The sequence below is a fragment of the Drosophila obscura genome, unplaced genomic scaffold, assembly GCF_018151105.1.
Source record: "Drosophila obscura isolate BZ-5 IFL unplaced genomic scaffold, ASM1815110v1 contig_165, whole genome shotgun sequence".
Lineage (NCBI taxonomy): Eukaryota > Metazoa > Arthropoda > Insecta > Diptera > Drosophilidae > Drosophila > Drosophila obscura.
This window is the reverse complement of record NW_024542752.1, coordinates 2,599,296-2,617,246: the sequence shown is the minus strand read 5'-3', so window position 1 is coordinate 2,617,246 and position 17,951 is coordinate 2,599,296. Positions and strand designations below refer to the sequence as shown.

General features: G+C 40.0%; 1 protein-coding gene across 3 annotated transcripts; it reads left to right on the top strand.

Moving 5' to 3' along the window:
- Nucleotides 1-878: 878 nt before the first annotated feature.
- Nucleotides 879-11,806, top strand: LOC111066313 (transcriptional regulator ovo). 3 transcript variants are annotated; one of them, XM_022354819.2, is made up of 4 exons: nucleotides 879-1,090; nucleotides 3,488-6,311; nucleotides 6,398-7,485; nucleotides 7,550-11,806. In XM_022354819.2, exons 2-4 carry the CDS (start codon nucleotides 4,159-4,161, stop codon nucleotides 8,557-8,559), a joined length of 4,251 nt encoding a protein of 1,416 aa, XP_022210511.2. In that variant the 5' UTR covers nucleotides 879-1,090; nucleotides 3,488-4,158; the 3' UTR covers nucleotides 8,560-11,806. The 3 variants fall into 3 exon arrangements, with proteins under 3 accessions (XP_022210511.2, XP_022210513.2, XP_022210512.2); XM_022354821.2 differs by lacking the exon at nucleotides 879-1,090 and adding an exon at nucleotides 2,572-2,688; XM_022354820.2 differs by lacking the exon at nucleotides 879-1,090 and adding an exon at nucleotides 2,572-2,720.
- Nucleotides 11,807-17,951: the final 6,145 nt, after the last annotated feature.

Sequence of the window (17,951 nt, the reverse complement as noted above, 5' to 3'; positions counted from 1 at the left end):
GTCATTTCAGCAACATGTGGAAATGAATTAGCAGCATTGTTCTGCATACCTTGGGAAAATGGATATTATAGAATAGAGATTTGTAATTACCCAATTAATACAGAACTACTCAGTCTCTGTTTTAAAGTTATTAACGAAATTTTGCAGCTCACGGGTACAAATAATAGGTATCAGAACCGGGATAAATGTATTTATAAAACACAAAACATATTCATCAATAGGTAAAAAAAACATGTCAATCTAGGATAAAATCATAAATAATGTTTCAATGGAGCTTGGAACAAAACATTTAACACCAATTAAAGAAAATATGGTATACAAAAGTCCTTACGCATAGAAGAAACTTGATTGACCAGCAACACTGACGTCACATTTAGTCAACATTTACGTTTTATGCTTTGGCTGTTTTTGTTTGAACCTTTTTATGGAAACAATGCAATAAAAAGGACTTCTGAAAACTTGCACATCTTGTAAAAAATGTATGTATCTATCGGATTAAACTATTTGTTTAGTGCTGAGAGGGCCAACTAGCTAGTAATATTAAACGGAAAATTAAATTCGAGGAACATCAACGTTGAATGTTTTGAAAAAAAACAATCGATCTTATCGTGATAGTATCGAGCTACAGTCGTTGCGCTTTTGATATGTTTGGATTGGCTGCTATAAAATACGAACACACATTTGTAAACAGGTGTAAACAGGTGGCATCTAATTTTTAAAATGGACAAGTTCCTAAAAGGTTTCAATGGTTTTTTAATAATTATTTGAGCCCGATACTATGCGCACCTTTGATAGTCGCAAAATCGTCGATAGTAGAGACTAGCAGTAAAATATCGATACTATCGATAGTGCCCTCTTTCGTTTGACACCTCTATCTTAAATAATTATTTGAAAATAATATAATTAAGGACTGCTGCCGCTGCAGCGAATATTGTGAAAACCAATGTTTTGGTCGCGCCGCGAAGTGCATTTTTTTCTGAATCGGACAAATAATAATTCGTGAAAATTTTGCCTGCATCTTCGCACACTCAGCCCCTCTCCCGATCCCCCGGTCAAGAAGCAGAAAATCAAATGTAATGTGATGTTAAGTGTGAGTGTTTCCAAAAAAAAATTAAATATAAGAATGGAAATCCATTAAAACGCCTTGGTGTGAGTGTGTGCGTTCGTGCTCGCTCGTTCGTTCGTCGCTCGTGTGTGTGTGTGTGTGATGTGCGAACGAAATAAAGAAGCAGCAAAGCAAAGAAAAAATGCCGCAGCCAAAACAGAATGAAGTCGCCAAATAAATAAACAATTACCAATTTCCCAAATCAGTTGTTAGTTGCGTGCAATGTGAAAACGGAAATGAAAAGAAGAAGTTGTGCAAGGCAAACAAATGAAACATGAAACAAGAAACAGTTCGAGAGCTCCCAAACAGAGCTCCCAGCTCCCCACACCTCACACCCTTCCAACCAGCTTATCCCTATCCCTTTCCCTATCTTGCGTGTGTGGGAGTGAACGAGAAAGCGCTTTGACCAGTTTCCAGGTTTTTGAAGGAGAATTGTAGCCGCAAAATTTCGAGCTTCTTTACATTCGTCCGTCCGTCCGTTGGTTGGTCCGTCCCAACCCTTGTTTTGTTATCCCTTTTCTTTTTTTTTGCGCTCTATGCGCCTGTGTGTGTGTGTGTGAGTTTGTGTGAGCGTCCCCATAACCTGGGAGTTAAATATTCAACCCCCAAAATTGCCCCACCCCACTGTCCAGGCAAATCACTGAGCAATAACCACCCACCCATTCAGCCATCCGCCCACTCTCACCCCCCAAGCGTCGACATTTCGCACTGGAAATTTCTTACTGGATGTTCTCAGTCTCCCTGCTCTTCTTATTCGTCTTATGCCTTCCCTGCCTCCGCCAGCTCCGCTCCAGCTCTTTGTTGTTGCTGTTGCGGGATGAAGCAGTGGAATTAACGTTGGAGACCAAAAGGCAGCGGGAGAAGGGTGCAGTAATTCAAAAACTGTCGAAATAAAACGGCTTCCTTCTCCACTTTCCTATCCCGGCCCCCACTCTTTGCCCACTCGTGTCCTCTCCTGCTTGTTCAACCACTTTGCCTCTCTCGCTCATGCTCTCTCTGGTCTCTTTCTTTTGTGCCTATTTCCGCTGCCGCTTGTTAGGTCAGCTCTGCCACCCGCTCTCACCTACACCACATCACATCCCCACTGTGTTCCCCCCTTTTGGGTCCTATTAAACTTTTGGGCTTCAAGCTCTCGCAATCCTGCCTGACTCTGTGTGGGTGTGTGTGTGTGTTGGTGTGAGTGAGGGTCGGAATGCGCATAAGTAAGGTGAAATATGAATAGGACTTTGGGCAGTGCCTGGAATTGGTGCTAGAACAAAAACATGTAAATGAAAGAAGGGGGAATATAATTGAGTGTGACACTTTCCGCTGGCATTGGCGTCGGCTTCTCGGGAATTACATTTCTACAATTTTTTTTAAATTGCGCAAATTGGCGCGTCTGCAGACGCACCACGAACGTTGTCCAACACTAGCCGCATGCAACCCTGCACGCGCAGTGTGAAAGAAGGGAGACGGAAACTGACACTCACACAAACACACGGCTCGCACACGGGGGAGCAATTTTTGTTATTATTGAACAGAAAGAACATCGCAAAAAAAAATTAATAAAAGACAGCTTCCGAAGCTGGGTGCAAAAGCGTACGGTTGGTTAAAAAGTGTGAATTGCTGCGAAAATGTAAGAGTGAGCAAACGCTGAGCTGCTCTCTCAATAAGAGCGACAGGCAGAGCCGAACAAAAAAAAATTCACTCGCGGGGGAGCAAAAAGGCAAAAAGAAGCAGTAGCACCGCAGCAGCCGCAGTCGCAGCCGAATCAAAAGCAGCGCAGCCGCCGCTAATTGTCGCGTCGCCGTCGTCGTAGTTGTTGTTGTTGCTGTTCCCAGTGTTCGTGCGCTGCGTCGCAAAAAAAGAATAATTTTTCCCCAAAGGAAAATTCGAAAAGAGAAACAAAAAGTTACTTTTTCCAAAAGTTTTCACGGGTTCGTTTTCTGTTCTCGTACGTACGTGTGGTGTGTGTTTGCTTTTGCTGGTGTGCGTGAAAGGCAAAGAACAAGGCGCTAAAAGGCGCAAAGGAGAAAAAGAGGAAGACCGAAACGAAGCGAAAGAGCAGAATGTGAAGGCGAAAGGAAAACTATTAAAAACGAACAAAAAGGTCAAAAAAAAATGTGTTAAAGAGAACCGAAAGATCCGAACCAAATGTGGATTAAAAGTGGGGAAAACTAGCATGTGTGCGTGTGTGCGGTGGGGGGAAAAGCTAAAATTAAGTTTTTGTTTTTGTTGCATTCGCGCGTGTAAGTGTGTGTGTGTGTGTGTGATGAGAGGGGATATGCATAGATGTGTGTGTTGATGTGTGAAAAATGATTTTTTTAAATCGCATTTACTATATATAAGTTCCCAATTTATCAATTAACGTTTTTGTGTTTTCTTTTGTATCCAAAATTGCAGTAATTGCACAAAAAAAGTGTAATCGAAAGGAAAGGAGAAGCAGCAGCAGCAGAAGGAAGACACAACAATAAAAACGAGAGGAAATCAATAATAATAATAACAATAAGGCAGTAAATAACAGAAGAAAGAACAGCAGAAGTGGGAGCCGTAGCGCAGCGGCCGGACCTGTGCCTGTGTGTGTGTGTGTGTGTGTGCGTGCGTGCGTGCGTGTGCGTGCATATAGCATGTAGTATTGTTGTAACAAACAAAACGAAAGGCGGCCAACAACAACATACAACAAGAAAACATAATGAAAGCAAATGAGCCAAATCAAGCAGCAGAAGCATCAGCAGCAGCCGCGTCCAACGTCGACGACGACGTAGCAGCCGCCGATGCCGCCGACGCACGGGAAGCACCGAAAACCGCATGACAAGGAAATGGAAAATTTTGTTGAAAATTCTTTGGAAAAGCGAACGAACAACGCGAATCAAAAATTAACAAGAATTCAAAGTAAATCACAGAAACAGAGCCACTAAAAAAAGAAGAAGCACCAGCCGGGCGCCGCACCAGTAACAATAAATAAAAGAAGCAGCCTAAATAAACTAAAGACGAAGACGACGACAAAGACGAAGACGAGGAAGAAGAATAAGAAACAGCAGTAGAGCAGAAGCAGAGAAGAAACAAAGCAGTGCATGAATAGGAATATAAGAAAAAGTGCAGGAAGAAGAAGCAGGAGAACCGGCAGGTTGCGCCCCCTCCCTCTCTCACCCATACCATCTCACACACACACTCTTATCACCCAACCACCAGCAGCAGCAGCAGCAGAAGCAGCTCCACCACCCATTCTCATAGCAGGAGGACTGGGGGATAATACCATGGCAAGCAGTGCAACAAATGCAGCAAGCATCAGCCGCAGCACAAGCACAAACAGTAGCAGTATCACTGCACTGCCATCACTATTCTCATCTGCATCCGCCTCCGCCGCCGCCGCTGCTGCAGCAGCCACCTCAAAGGACATGGACGGACTGATTGCCATTAATGATAGCGCATTATCGCAACAAATCGAATTTATACTACAAGATGCTCCCATGGAGCAGGATGATGACCATCAACAGCACCACCACCACCACCGGCACCACCATCACCACAACCATCAGCATCAACACCACCAGCCGCAGCCACAGTCGCAGCAGCAGCACCACCACCAGCCGCAACAGCAACAGCAGCAGCAGCAGCAACAGCATCAACAACAGCATCTGCAACCACATCATCAGCTGGTAGTAGGAGCTGGGGCTGGAGGTGGAACAGCGGCCAAGCTCCTCGAGAATAACCACCCACCGACAACAACAACCACTGCAGCAACCGCAACGGCAACCAACAGTGCTTCCGTTTCCACCTACACCACTAGCAGCAGCAGCAGCAGCAACAGCAACACCAACAGCAATAACAATCACCTGGAGGAGCATCACCACCTGATGATCCAACAGCAGCAACAGCATCTGCTTAATGGCCGGCGTGTTATCATCCAGTCGACCGGCAACAGCAGCACGGCCACAGTACTGGCCGCCAGCGACATCAAGGAGGAGGAGCTGGACGAGGAGGAGGAGGATCCCGAGCTGAACGATGAGAATCTGCAGGATATCGAGGAGGAGGCCCAGGCGGCCGAAGCCGACGAGGAGCCAGAGACGACCGCACAGCAGCATCCGCATCTTCAGACTCGCGTCAAGATCGAGGTGGAGGACGACGATATGCCCGAAGACGATGACGATGAGGAAGAGGACGAAGACGAGAACATGTCGGTGGCCCATCTCCAGCGGCAGCAACAGGCACAAGCCCAGGCCCAGGCCCAATTGGAATATCAACTGCAATCGACGCAAGCGGTCGGGGCAGGCGCCCAACAATTGGTGCAGCTGCCCGCCGGCAGTCTAATGAGCACCTCGAGTACTCGCACTATGACTGTGCCCGTCACCGAGGCGGCACTTGTCCAGCTGCAGCGCCGTCCCGTGTATATCAGCAATGCTGTGGGCGGACTGTCCGCCGGCACCACCTATGTACGAATGCCAGGAGCGGCCGTGATCAGCCGCAGTCCGATGACGGTGCTGAATGTGGTGCAACAGGCGGCGGCTCTACCCGCCACCCAATTGATCCTGCAGGCCCAGAGCCCAACGCCACAACAACAGCAGCAACAGCAGCCCCAAGTCGATCAGCAGCAGCAGCAGCAAATGGCCATTAACCAACAGCAGCAGCAGCAGACACAATCGCAATCACAGCATCCGCCACAGCAACAGCAGCAGCAGCTACAGCTATCATCCCATCCCGTGAAGCACCAACAAGCATCGCCAGCATCCAGCTCTTCCCCATGCAGCAGTAGCGGCAGCAGTGGAGCCAGCAGCACGGGGGCCACCGCCAGCTCGTCGAGCAGCTACCAGTGTATGGAGTGTGTGGAGAAATTCGAATCGAAGGAGCTGTTCGACATCCATCGCAGCGGGCATGCCAACAACATGAAGTGCGCCATCTGCAACATGGTGCTCAAGTCGCTCAAGAATTACGAGAAGCATTGCCTGCGATGCAAGCCGTACGAATGCCAGATCTGCGGCCGGGTGGTGCGCTTCCGGCCCAACTTCATCAAGCATATGCGTGTGCACACCGGCCAGCAGTCGGAGCGGCACAAGTACAAGTGCGAGGTGTGCCACAAGGAGTTCATGAGCTTTGAATACTTCAAGGTGCACAAGAAGATCCACAACGAGAATGTCAACCTCACCTGCGAGATCTGTGGCAAGGTGTTCAGTGCCCTGGCCTCGCTGCGCGGCCACTCGAAACTCCATTCGGGTGTCAAGCTGCACAAGTGAGTATTTTTTTTCCGTTTGTTTGTGTATTTACTGATTTTCCAATTTGTAATCTCGTTTTTGTGCGTCCGCTCGTCCGCTTTAGGTGCGATGTCTGCGGCAAGGGATTTGGCCAGCGCTACAACCTAAAGATCCATGCCCGCACCCATACGGGCGACTTCCCATTTGAGTGCAAAATATGCAAGAAGAAGCTCCACACACAATCCTCGCTGCAAACGCACATGCAGGTCCATCTCAGGGACCAGCCGACGGCAGTGGCCACGCAGCAGGCAAAGGCTAGCAATGCCAGTGCCAGTGGCAGTGCCAGCAGCCAGAATGTGGGGAGCACCACCAATACTAATACCAATACCACCACCACCACCACGAGCACCACCCACACCAGCAGCATCAGCGGCGGCAGCAACTCGAGCAACAGCAACAGTGCGACAAGCGCTACGGCCACAACGATCGTCAAACTGGAGCCGCCAAGCGATATGGATATGCCCAGCACTAGCACAAGCAACAGCAATCAGCTGCAACAGCAGCACCACTCTCACCACCACCAACAACAACAGCAACAGCTGCAGCAGCAGCATCATCAGCAGCAGCAGCAGCAGCACCACCACCAAATGGAATTGGACGACCATTCTGGCCTCAGTGGGGACGAGGATGTGAACTCTTCCTCGCATATTGTCAACTCAACCACCAATCGCTTGACCACCGGTGAGGACTCATCCAATGAGTCCTCAAATGCCTCGCTACTCAATCAGCCGCACTCCTCCTCATCCGCAGCTAGCATCAGCTCCTCGCATTCACCATCTATGCTGCAGCAGCAGGTGCCGCCTGCAGCATCGTCGCAGTATCTCATGTCCACGCCCTCACGGACGATTGTCATCAAGAACTACATGCAGCAACAGCAGCAACATGCACCAGCGGGACAGGGACAGCATCATCAACAGAACGCTTCTGATCAGGGTGCTGTACTCCATACGCAGGTCATCCAAAGCGGTGCAGGCACCAGCAACAGCAGCAGCAACAGCAGCAGCAATGGCAGCGGGAACGCCATCGTTAGCAATGGTGCACAGCAATTGATACGCAAGACGCCCATCATTCATCACTCAACGAGTGGCAGTGGCACACTGAGCTCCGCTTTGGCCAGCGTGGTGCAGCAACAACATACAGGAGGAGTGGGAGGTGAGTGCCTTTGGGCGCTTTCGAAGCGTGTAAATAAATGTTGTACCTTCTATTATCTTTACAGTTGGTTCGCCCGCTCAATCGCCACAGTCATCATCGTCAACGTCTTGCTCCTCCACCACTGTGCTGGTGTCAAAGGCCACGGGTGTACCCCTATCGATAGCATCTTCGGCAGCGGCGGCGGCTGCGCTGGCCGGCTCAACCATCATACGGAGCACACGCAATCATCATCATATACAGCAACAGCAGCAACAGCAGCAGCAGCATAGCAACAGCCAGAGTCAGCAGCAACAGCAGCGTGGATCAGGAGCTGGCACGCAGCAGCGCAATAACCACCGAAATCACCACCGACGTCGTCATCTTGCAGACATGGACGATGATGACGATGACGACGAGGATGAAGACGCAGCCACAGCAGCCGCTCAATTGCAGTTGCAGCGCCATGGCCAACATACGTCAATGTCCGTCAGCCCCCACCACCACCAGCAACAGCAGCAGCAGCAGCACCATCATTCGCATCAGCAGCAACAGCAGCAGCTCCATCATCATCATCATCACAATCATCATTTCGATGATGACGATGATGATGAGAAATCATCACCGTCCCTGGCCACAGCGGCCATCAAGGTGGAACCGAATCTCTATTCCTCCGGCTCCGGCGACAACTCTAACGATATGTTCATCAAAGAGGAGGTGATGTTCGAGGATTCGGCCGCCCCACATTCACCACAATCGCCGCCCAGCTCAAAGTTTCGCATCTCGAACTTTGATAGCGATCTGGTCGATCATCATGTCGATTTGAATCACTCGCTACCGCCGTATGGTAACCTGTTTGAGCCGCATTCGATACCCGATAGCATACCCGTGCAACTCTATCCGGATGATGATGATGACTTTCGGCTGGACCATAGCTCGCTGGGTGGACTGCATAATACATCGTCATCGACAACAGATGGCGACTTTATCAAAAAGGAATGGGTCTATGGCACTGGCACCAGTTCCTATGCCATGAATGGCAAATTCGATGATGACAGCGATGCCCTATGCGATGCTGCTAATTTCATATACAATTGAGAGAGTGTCGTCGTCTCGCAATTGTCGGGCAGGCCAGAGAGGAGCGACAGGAAAGGAAATAGCAACAGGATATGGAAATGGAAATGCATACGCACATTTTGGCAAGACAATTGCTTGGATATATATATATATATATATGTATATGTATATGATATATATCTCTCTCTATCCCTGGTCACCTCTTCTGTGACACCTTTTAAATGCAATCAATAACACCCAGCCCAACACACCACCACACACACACACCAACAACATAGATATACATGTATAGATTGATATATGTGTGTATGTATATGTGTATATATATATATACATGCCACACACACACACACCTCTAGATAATTTGCTATCTCCGTGTTGCGCTCGTGATGATCTTAACGTGATCTTAAGTCTAGATATGTGTAGAGTGTAGAATTTTGATATACTCTATCTCTCTCTCTCTCTTTCTGTTTTACCTTTTTTTCGCCTAACCCCCCCAACCACCCGAATTTCCTGTGTGTCGCCCTACTTCTATGTGTGTCGTCATTTTATTTAATCTCTCTCTGTCTCTCTCTGTTGTAGTTTTTTGTGCATATTGACCTCTCACTCTAAGTCGCTCACCATATATATTTCCGTCTCGCTCTCTCTGTCTGTCTTTGCTGTCACTGTCTCATTCTCTGATGTTTTGAGTATAGAGTACTCCCTCCTCCCACGAAGCCTCACAAAAGGAAAACCACTTACTTGCTCGTCTTCCTCAATGATGTGTAGTGTAAACGAGACCTGATCCTCCCCCCTCCCCCTCACCCAACTCCTTCTCCAAACCAGCCATTCTGAAATCTGCTAAAAACAAAGAAACAGGAAGAAAAATTGTATGTAAAACAATCATTTTTATTGTTATAAGGTATTTTTTATTTATATATTGAGAAATCTTTCTATATATGATTAGCGTCCAGAACGCACGATATGCAAGATATAGTAATTATACATATACTATATAGAAGCTCTATATATAATTTTGTATACGATCCAATCCTAAGTTTAATTAGTTTTTGCATTTGATCTCTAACTTCCACATAAATTTGGCTTTAATATTTGCAACCCAAAAACAAAAGAATTGTAGTTCCTGTTTAATGGCAAAGAAAACTGGAGGAAATCGTATAATGATTTTATATATACAACATATAGATTATGCGCTTAAATTGTACAGATATATGTATCTTGTATATGTGTATGTATGATGATTATGAGATGGCTTGTGGCTGGCCTTCTCTATATGGAAAGATCTCTCATTCTCGTTGTGTCACTACTAAAAAGATTGTTCAGTATTTTGATCCCAAAAAGAAAAGAAAAAAAAACAATCGAAACTGAAAGCAAAATGATCTATATATAGTACATATATATAACGAATCTGCACGCACTCTGATATGCTTTAATTTTATTCGATTCGATTTTGATTATTTGACTTACCTAAAGCGCAGTATTTGTTGGTCCTTTTATTCGAGAATCCATTAATTTTTTATTTTATTTTACAGCACACACACACATCCTAATATATAAATATTTAGTTTTTAGTGTAATTAGATCCTTTTTTTGTGTTTTTTTTTTCTTTGTATAATTTTTTTAAGAATTCAGTGCTCGATTTGTGCCGCTGCTTGTATAACAGCGCCGCTACCTTATAAACCTGTTCTAATGTGCAATCTCTCGCTTGCCCCCCTACCCCCAAATCCTACCCTCTACCCGCAAACCCTACCCTCTACCCGTCTCACACGAACCCTTAAATAGTTGCTAAGTTCTTCAGATTCACACAAATATTTATATATATATATATTCTCACATGTATGATTTGCATTAAATATATATATTATATATGTATGCGTACAGATAAACTGTAGCTAAGCGTAAGCCCCTACCCTACCCATTTGTGTGTAGTCTCATAACCTGAAAGAGCATGGTTTTAGCCCTAGCTTTACCTTAACACACGAAACTGCTTGTAAAAACATATTTAACACAAAAGAAGAACACAGACACACACACCACACCCTCCATATATACATACATAGATAGATCTTTAGCGTTAACAATTTTAATTTGCATTTACAACTTTTTTTGTTTGTTTGTGTACTCGTTTGTATTTTTCCTCCTTCGTTTGCAGAGAGACAAACAATTAAAAATAATTTAAGATAAAAAGAAAAGCAAACAGGACGCAACACATGCATATATATATATATATATATTTATATATTGAACAATGTATGTGGGATCGGAAGATGATGATGCAATAAGAGGAGTACATTAAACAGAAACTTCTATCAAAAGCATTTAATGTTAACAAAAAGAAAAAAAAGAAAATTCATAATAAATCGATATAAATTAAATACAAAAATATATATAAAGTATACAAATCTAAAGAAAAAATTAGCCAACAATTTTAAAATGTAGCTGAAGAATTTTAATTTTTTTGTTTGAAATTTGTGTTGGTTTTTGCGTAGAAGATACAAATTTGTCCCCCAATCCCCCCATTCATTTATTTTGTGCATTTTACGCTGCTGCTTTTTTGCGCATCATATTAACATAAATGTTTAATATTGGTAATTGTTGTTGCTTGCCATTTTGTTTGTTACTAAAAGAAATATATTACCAAGAACATTAAGTACACACGCACACAAACATATGCACATACACATACGTGTCTATACGTACGTATAGAGAAAAGCTCAAAGAAAAATGAAAAATAATACGCGCAAAAAGAATACGTTTTACATTTGAAACCTAACTTTATGGATTTGTCTTCCGCACGCACGTTCAAACAGTTCTTCGATTACGTTCGAATGTTGTTCGATGTATGTACAAATTGCCAATCGTAATGATATCGATCAAGCCGACGATTGACGATATCAAACGATAGCCGCTAGCTAACCCAGCCCTCCCCTCCCCCTCGCCGTTTACATTGCATTCTTTGCTGGAAGAGTGCCCAGCAAGAAATCAGAACGAGACAAGTAAAAGTGGCAGCAAAATGCCTTCAAAAATGGTGAGAACTGCCCCCTGCCTAAGTCCCGCAAACCCATAAGCCACCAACTCATTTGCCGCCAGCATTCTGAATAGAAAAATAAAACCACAGAAGAAGGAGTCCTCCAAGTCCCCCCCCCCCCTCCTGCCCGTAACAAATCTCAGTTGAACTAATGAAACAGAAGCAATTTAAAATTAAATTAAATAAAAGTTATACATTTTTGTACATTTGAAAACTGAAATAGAGTTACAAAACAAAAAGAAAAACTATTTTATATACCAAACAACAAAAAAAAGAAAAACAATCTAAAAACACCCAAAACAATGAAAACAGCAAACAAATTTGCACCACAACAACAACAACAAAACAACAAGAAAAACAAACAGCAACAAAAAAAAATGATGTAAACTTTTAACATTTAAAATCTCAACGACTGCGCACACAGCAACAAAACAAATTTTTTGGTATTATATTGAAAAGAAAACGTGAAGGAGAGAAAACCCTTACCTAAAAATAAGAAAAAACGAGAGAAACACGTAGGGGAAATTTCAGAAGAGAAGAGGCGATGGGAATGATGGAAAGCAAATAAAGTGAACTATTTTTTTAAGTGTAAACCAGGCCCGTTACACGGCTTGGGCGCCAAATTTTCTGCAATAAAAACAAACAAAAAATGAAAAGAAAATATACAAAAAAAAGAAAATATTGTAAACTTTATAGGCATATATACACACACACACATACACCCACTCACACAAACTAACACAAATAGACATACGTCACACTGGACTTATTGTTAGGCTGCTGTTACACGACACATTTTCCACCGACAGCATCGGCAAACGCATCTCATGCCCCAGATAAATCGTTGCCTTCCATATGCGAAATAGAAAAGGAGGTGTTTTAAGATGTTCATGAATGTGTGAATGCGAGAGTGGAAGCGTGATATAACCGACGTGAAAAATAATGAATTAATCGGTGGAGAAGGTATCGTTTAACAGCAGCGGTAGGAAAGAAAAAGTATGGAAGAGTTTTTGGGTATATGTAGAGGAGGGAGACAGCTTCAAAAAGCATCAACAGTCCAACCACACAAAACAAACGTATATATATTTGTATACATATTCACAGAACTTCCTCAGAGATCTGGCAAAGATTGTATGATTCTTTTTCTTTGTGAAACAATTTATAGTTTTTGTAGGCAAAAAATTGTTGGTAATTAAACACACGTACACATAGATACGAGTATATAGATATATTTTGATGTATGAATAGATATGTCTATATATTAGGACGGTAGAAGGCGGAGGGAAAAGTAGCCCCAGGCTAGGGCCCAAAACTTATTCCCCTCCTCTCTTGAAGTGGTCCTGGTCCACATACACACACACACACAGAAACACATTAAATGTCATAGTTTTTGTTTATTTTTTTTTTAACATAAATGTACCTAAAAAGCAAACAAAAGCAAAGATAAAAATAGTTAAAAAGAATTGGGTAAAACAAATCAAGAATAATTCCAATTTAAAATGATTTTTCGATTCGAAATGGAATAGAAATTTTTGGCAACTTTATATAGATTGAAGAAGATATATCCACATACTACATATGTGAATATACAGCCGCATATATTTATTTATATATTTCTATGTGTCGTCCCCCTCCCTGTGTGTAATTTTGTAAAACTCGAAATTCTTAGAAAACAAAGAAAAACAAATGAAAAATGATGGCAAGAGAATGGTATAATAGAAAAGAATTATTTTTAATGGAGGAAATGGATTTGTTAGGCACCAAATCAAGCAGAAAAGCCAATATTATTTTGTTTGTTTTACGAATTTGTTAAAAAAAATATAAAAATTTGAAAACAAAAACAAGATATACAATATAAGAAACCCAAACAAAAAACACGACTTTTTAAAGCATTTTCGAGAAATATTGAGGAGTAAAGGAATAAAACCGAAACCGAACAATTTCAATCTGAACAACAACATAAAGCCCACGAAAGTATATATATATATATAAATATAAATAAAATTAAATAAAAAAGTATATATTTAAATAAATTATGTGTAACAAAATGGTAAAGTAAATTAAACAAATCGTATTTATATACTATGAATGTCTAGTCGTATTTTCAGTATTATGTAAACCTACCCCGTTCCCACTCCCTATCCCCCACAACAACCATACTCCAGGAAAAACACAGTAAAAACTATTAAAAACAAAAAAAAAAACAAACAAACGATATATCTAGAAAGCTAAGCTAAATGAATGTGAACAAATATGAAAAACAAATTTTTGAAAATGAAAAATTAAAAAACTAAAAAAAAGATATGTGTGTAGTGTGTACAATAAAAAATAACAAAAAAAAGAAGAAAAAATTAAAAAAAAAAGAATGGTGGAAAAATGTGAAAGGGAGGAGGAAGGAAAAACAATATGGTAAACAATTTTTAGAAGCATTTTTAACACATACAAAACCCAAACTAAATGTTTACAAAAATATCGAAAGTAACGTATATGTATATATATATATATATATATATATATCACCTACATATATATATGTATATGTATATAATGCAAGTGAGAGGGGAAGGAGAAAAATTTAAACGAAATGTGTCTGTTTTTAGTGTTAGATTCGATATAAGGAAAAACCCACAATAAAACATAACAAACAAATCATATATATAGATATATATTATATACATACATCCAGAAAAATCATTAAAAACTACTAAATTAATGTGTGTAAACAGATAGAAGAAATCTATGAATATATAGCTATATATATAGATATATGTATATATACATATATTAAAACAGAGAGATGGAGTAAAGAAGGGACAGATGTGTTGGCTTTAAAAACAAAAACAAAAACGAATAACTTACATATATACATACATATATATCTGTGTATATAGTCGCGCTATATATATATATATTTTAATATTTTTAATTTTTGTGTATACTTTTTTTTGTGAATTACAAATAATACTTTGCTAAAACGACTTTAGTTTATAAACATATATATATTTTAAACACTACCATTATGATTTCTCATTTGAATCGATTTTTATTTCATATTTTAACCATAACATCAGCAAAAATATACATATATTTTTTGTCAGAATAAAATCTGTGTTTCTATTCTTTTTCTTTTCCTTTTGGTTTCGTTTCGGTCCCTGAAGAGTGAAGGTTCATATCAGCATAAATCATATGTATATCTATATATATATCTATATGTGTATCTGTGTCATCATCTATATAAATGTAAATTGTATTTGTTAAGCAACAAACAAAAACAAAACAAAAAACCAAAAACCAAAATGGAAATGGGAAAATGAAAATTGGCGCAATTTGCTCAAACATATTAAATCGAAAAAAAGTAAATTCTCTTAAACAAAAAAGAAACCATTTTCCTTTCCCTGTATTCCTCAGTTTACTATCTGTGTTGTTTTTTTTTTTTTTATTAATAGTGGAAATTTTAAAGAATTTAGTTCAACTAATGAAAAAAAACAATGTAGAAGAAGATGCAAAAACAAGGAAAGAAGCCGTAAAAACTTTCTAAATGGAAATTAATTAAACAAATACATATATTCCAATTCATGATAATGACAAAAAGAAAACAAAGCAAAAAAAAAAAAAGAAACGACTAAAATGAACCCAAAAACAATCTAGTTTTTATTGTAATTCCGTGTCTGTGTGTGTATTTCAGTAATTAATGTGAAAAACCAAAACAAAACAAAAAAACCAAAGTCTTACAATAATAACGAGAGCAACAACAACAAAAAAAGCAACCAAAAAATGGAAGAAAACCCTAACAAAAAAAATGCAAAAACCTAACGAAAAAAAAAGAAACCCCAAAAAAAAGAACACAAAAAAAAAACCCAAAAAGAAGAAGGACAAAACATAAAGAAACTAGCGAAATAAATAAAATACAAAATATTTGAAAATAAACCAAGAAAAAAGAGATGCGTGGAAAGATTTTGATTACATTTCAATGGGATTTTCTCTCTTCCTATTCCTGCATGCTATTAAACGGCTCGGTTATACGTGTGACACGGCATGCGGCAGCGTGGAGCCCCTCAATCGGTTTGCGTTTCTGCCTGGTATCCGCGCATTGGTTTTTACCAATCCAATGCGTATCCTGGGAAGTGAGTATCCAGGGAAGGGAAGTATCGACGTGTATATACGTGTATATACTCGTAGTCACATTTTAATAATCATGCGTGGGCTCACAATGTTTCGTTATGCTTTCCAAAAGCTAAAATTAAAGGTTGGTCTGGGACGCAGGAACAGTTCATCGCGATTTAGGGATGCCCGCTTGGGTGGCGGATCTGGCTCTTTTCAACTGCAATGGCAGTGTGCAGCAGGACCCACAACTGACGGCACTTGATAGTGATGTCAAAGAGGCTCAGGCCCTTCAGCCGGAGCGCAAGAAATTTGTAAAGATGAGTCAACATTAAATAGTAATGAGAAGGAAGATCTGGTGAAGATCAACTAAATTGTAAATTGATCATATTAAGTTACATTTTGAATATTAAATGGGAATGTTCATAAAAACAATATATGTACATACATATATCAAAATCGTTTGTACATTGATCTCCCCCCACCTGAATGGAAAATGCATTTTAGTATAATATTCCATGTTTATTAATTAATTCGATTCGCATAATCTTTATATAGTATAGTATACATAAATGATAGTTTAAAAAAAAACCTTTCTTTATTTATCAACTAAATCCAATTGTTCTTTCGTTCAAATTTCCAATACATATATCATATATACGATATATATGGTTGTTCCGATTTTAGGTTTAAGTTTTTGTTTTATTTGTTTTATTTAATTTTTTGTTTTGCGTTCCATACAAAAAATTCGTAGTAATAAAAATAAATTTGCAATTTTTCATGGAAGTGTTGAAGATTATCTGAATGGGAGATATTTTGTTTGGACTAAACTAAATAGATATATCTATATATATATGTGTGATCGGGTGTATATATATATAAATATATGTAAGTGTGTGTTTTGTGTGAGTGAGTGAAAGTTTTCTAATTAAATCTAAGGCTTTTGAGTGGGGGAGGGGACTCCACTGCACCCCTCTCCAATCTTTTAAATCTATCTATATTTCTAAGGCTCTTCCCTCCTGCTGGTGGGTGGCGGGACACTGCGTGGGCTGTGCGGAGGGCATGTGTGTCGCCGCAGTGCACAGCCCTCGTCGTCTCACCGCCGCCCCCAACCACCAAAAGGAACCCATCTATCCATTCTGCTGCTTCCTTTTGTTTAAGTTTAACCAACACCAAGCGATTGCACATAAAAACCCGTTGTTGCTTATAAACATAAAAAAATGAACAAAAAAAAAATACACAAATAATCCTAGGCGTAAAATTAGAGAATTTCAATTTCAATTAAATCATAAAGTAGAGTTAGTTTTTTGTTTGTAATTCAAATTCAAATCAAAATCAAATTCTGAATAAAAGCTTAGGCTTCAGACTTAGACTTAGTATAGGGACTACAATTATAATATATATAAACTCTAAGCGATTTCCTACGATTTTTATTCGTAAATCGACATTTTTGTGGTGTGTGTTTTGTTTGTTTGTTTGTTCAGTGTATCAGTACGATTGGTGGTCTTTCCTAAGTGCTAGGATTAATGCAAAAATATTTTTTTTTTTAAATCAAAGGAAATCCTTCATTTGTTAATGATTTATGGTGTGTGTGTGTGTATATATATATATATATATATATATATAGTATAGGGTGTATGGATTGGTTATAAGATACAATATGTTTCGATTATTCTTGTTGTTGGGCTTTGACTTCATTTATGAACAGCTTTAGTTTACACGCATCTCTATCTTCATCTTCTCGCACTACTTCTTACATCTATAGTTTAGGTTTTAGTTTAATTTGTATCCGCTTTTTGCCTCTTTACAATGGATTAATGGTGTGATTAAATAATAAATTACATGTGTATGTGTTTCTGTATGTTTTTCGTTTGGAAAGGCTTTAAAATTCCTTTTTCACTCCCTTCTTGTTTTTTTTTTGTTCTCTTTTGCGGTGACAAAATAAATGCCAACGTTTGCAGATTTTGTTTGTTGTTCGGTTTCTAGCTCTAAACATCTTACAAATTAGCTATATCCTAGCTATATCTCTCTCTCTATATATATGTATATATGATATATTCATGATTTTTGTATTTGTATTATTTATGTGTATGTGTGTGGGTGTGTGGTGCATCTGCTCAAAGCATTTATACAAAAAAAAAAAAAAAACTTATACACCTAAGACACCTACTTAGGGGAAAAACATTTGTTTTTCGGTTTTGTTTTTCTGTTTTGTTTTTGACTAAGAGAAGGTTTCCAATATTACAAACAATAATAATAATAATAAAAAAGGGAGAATATACAA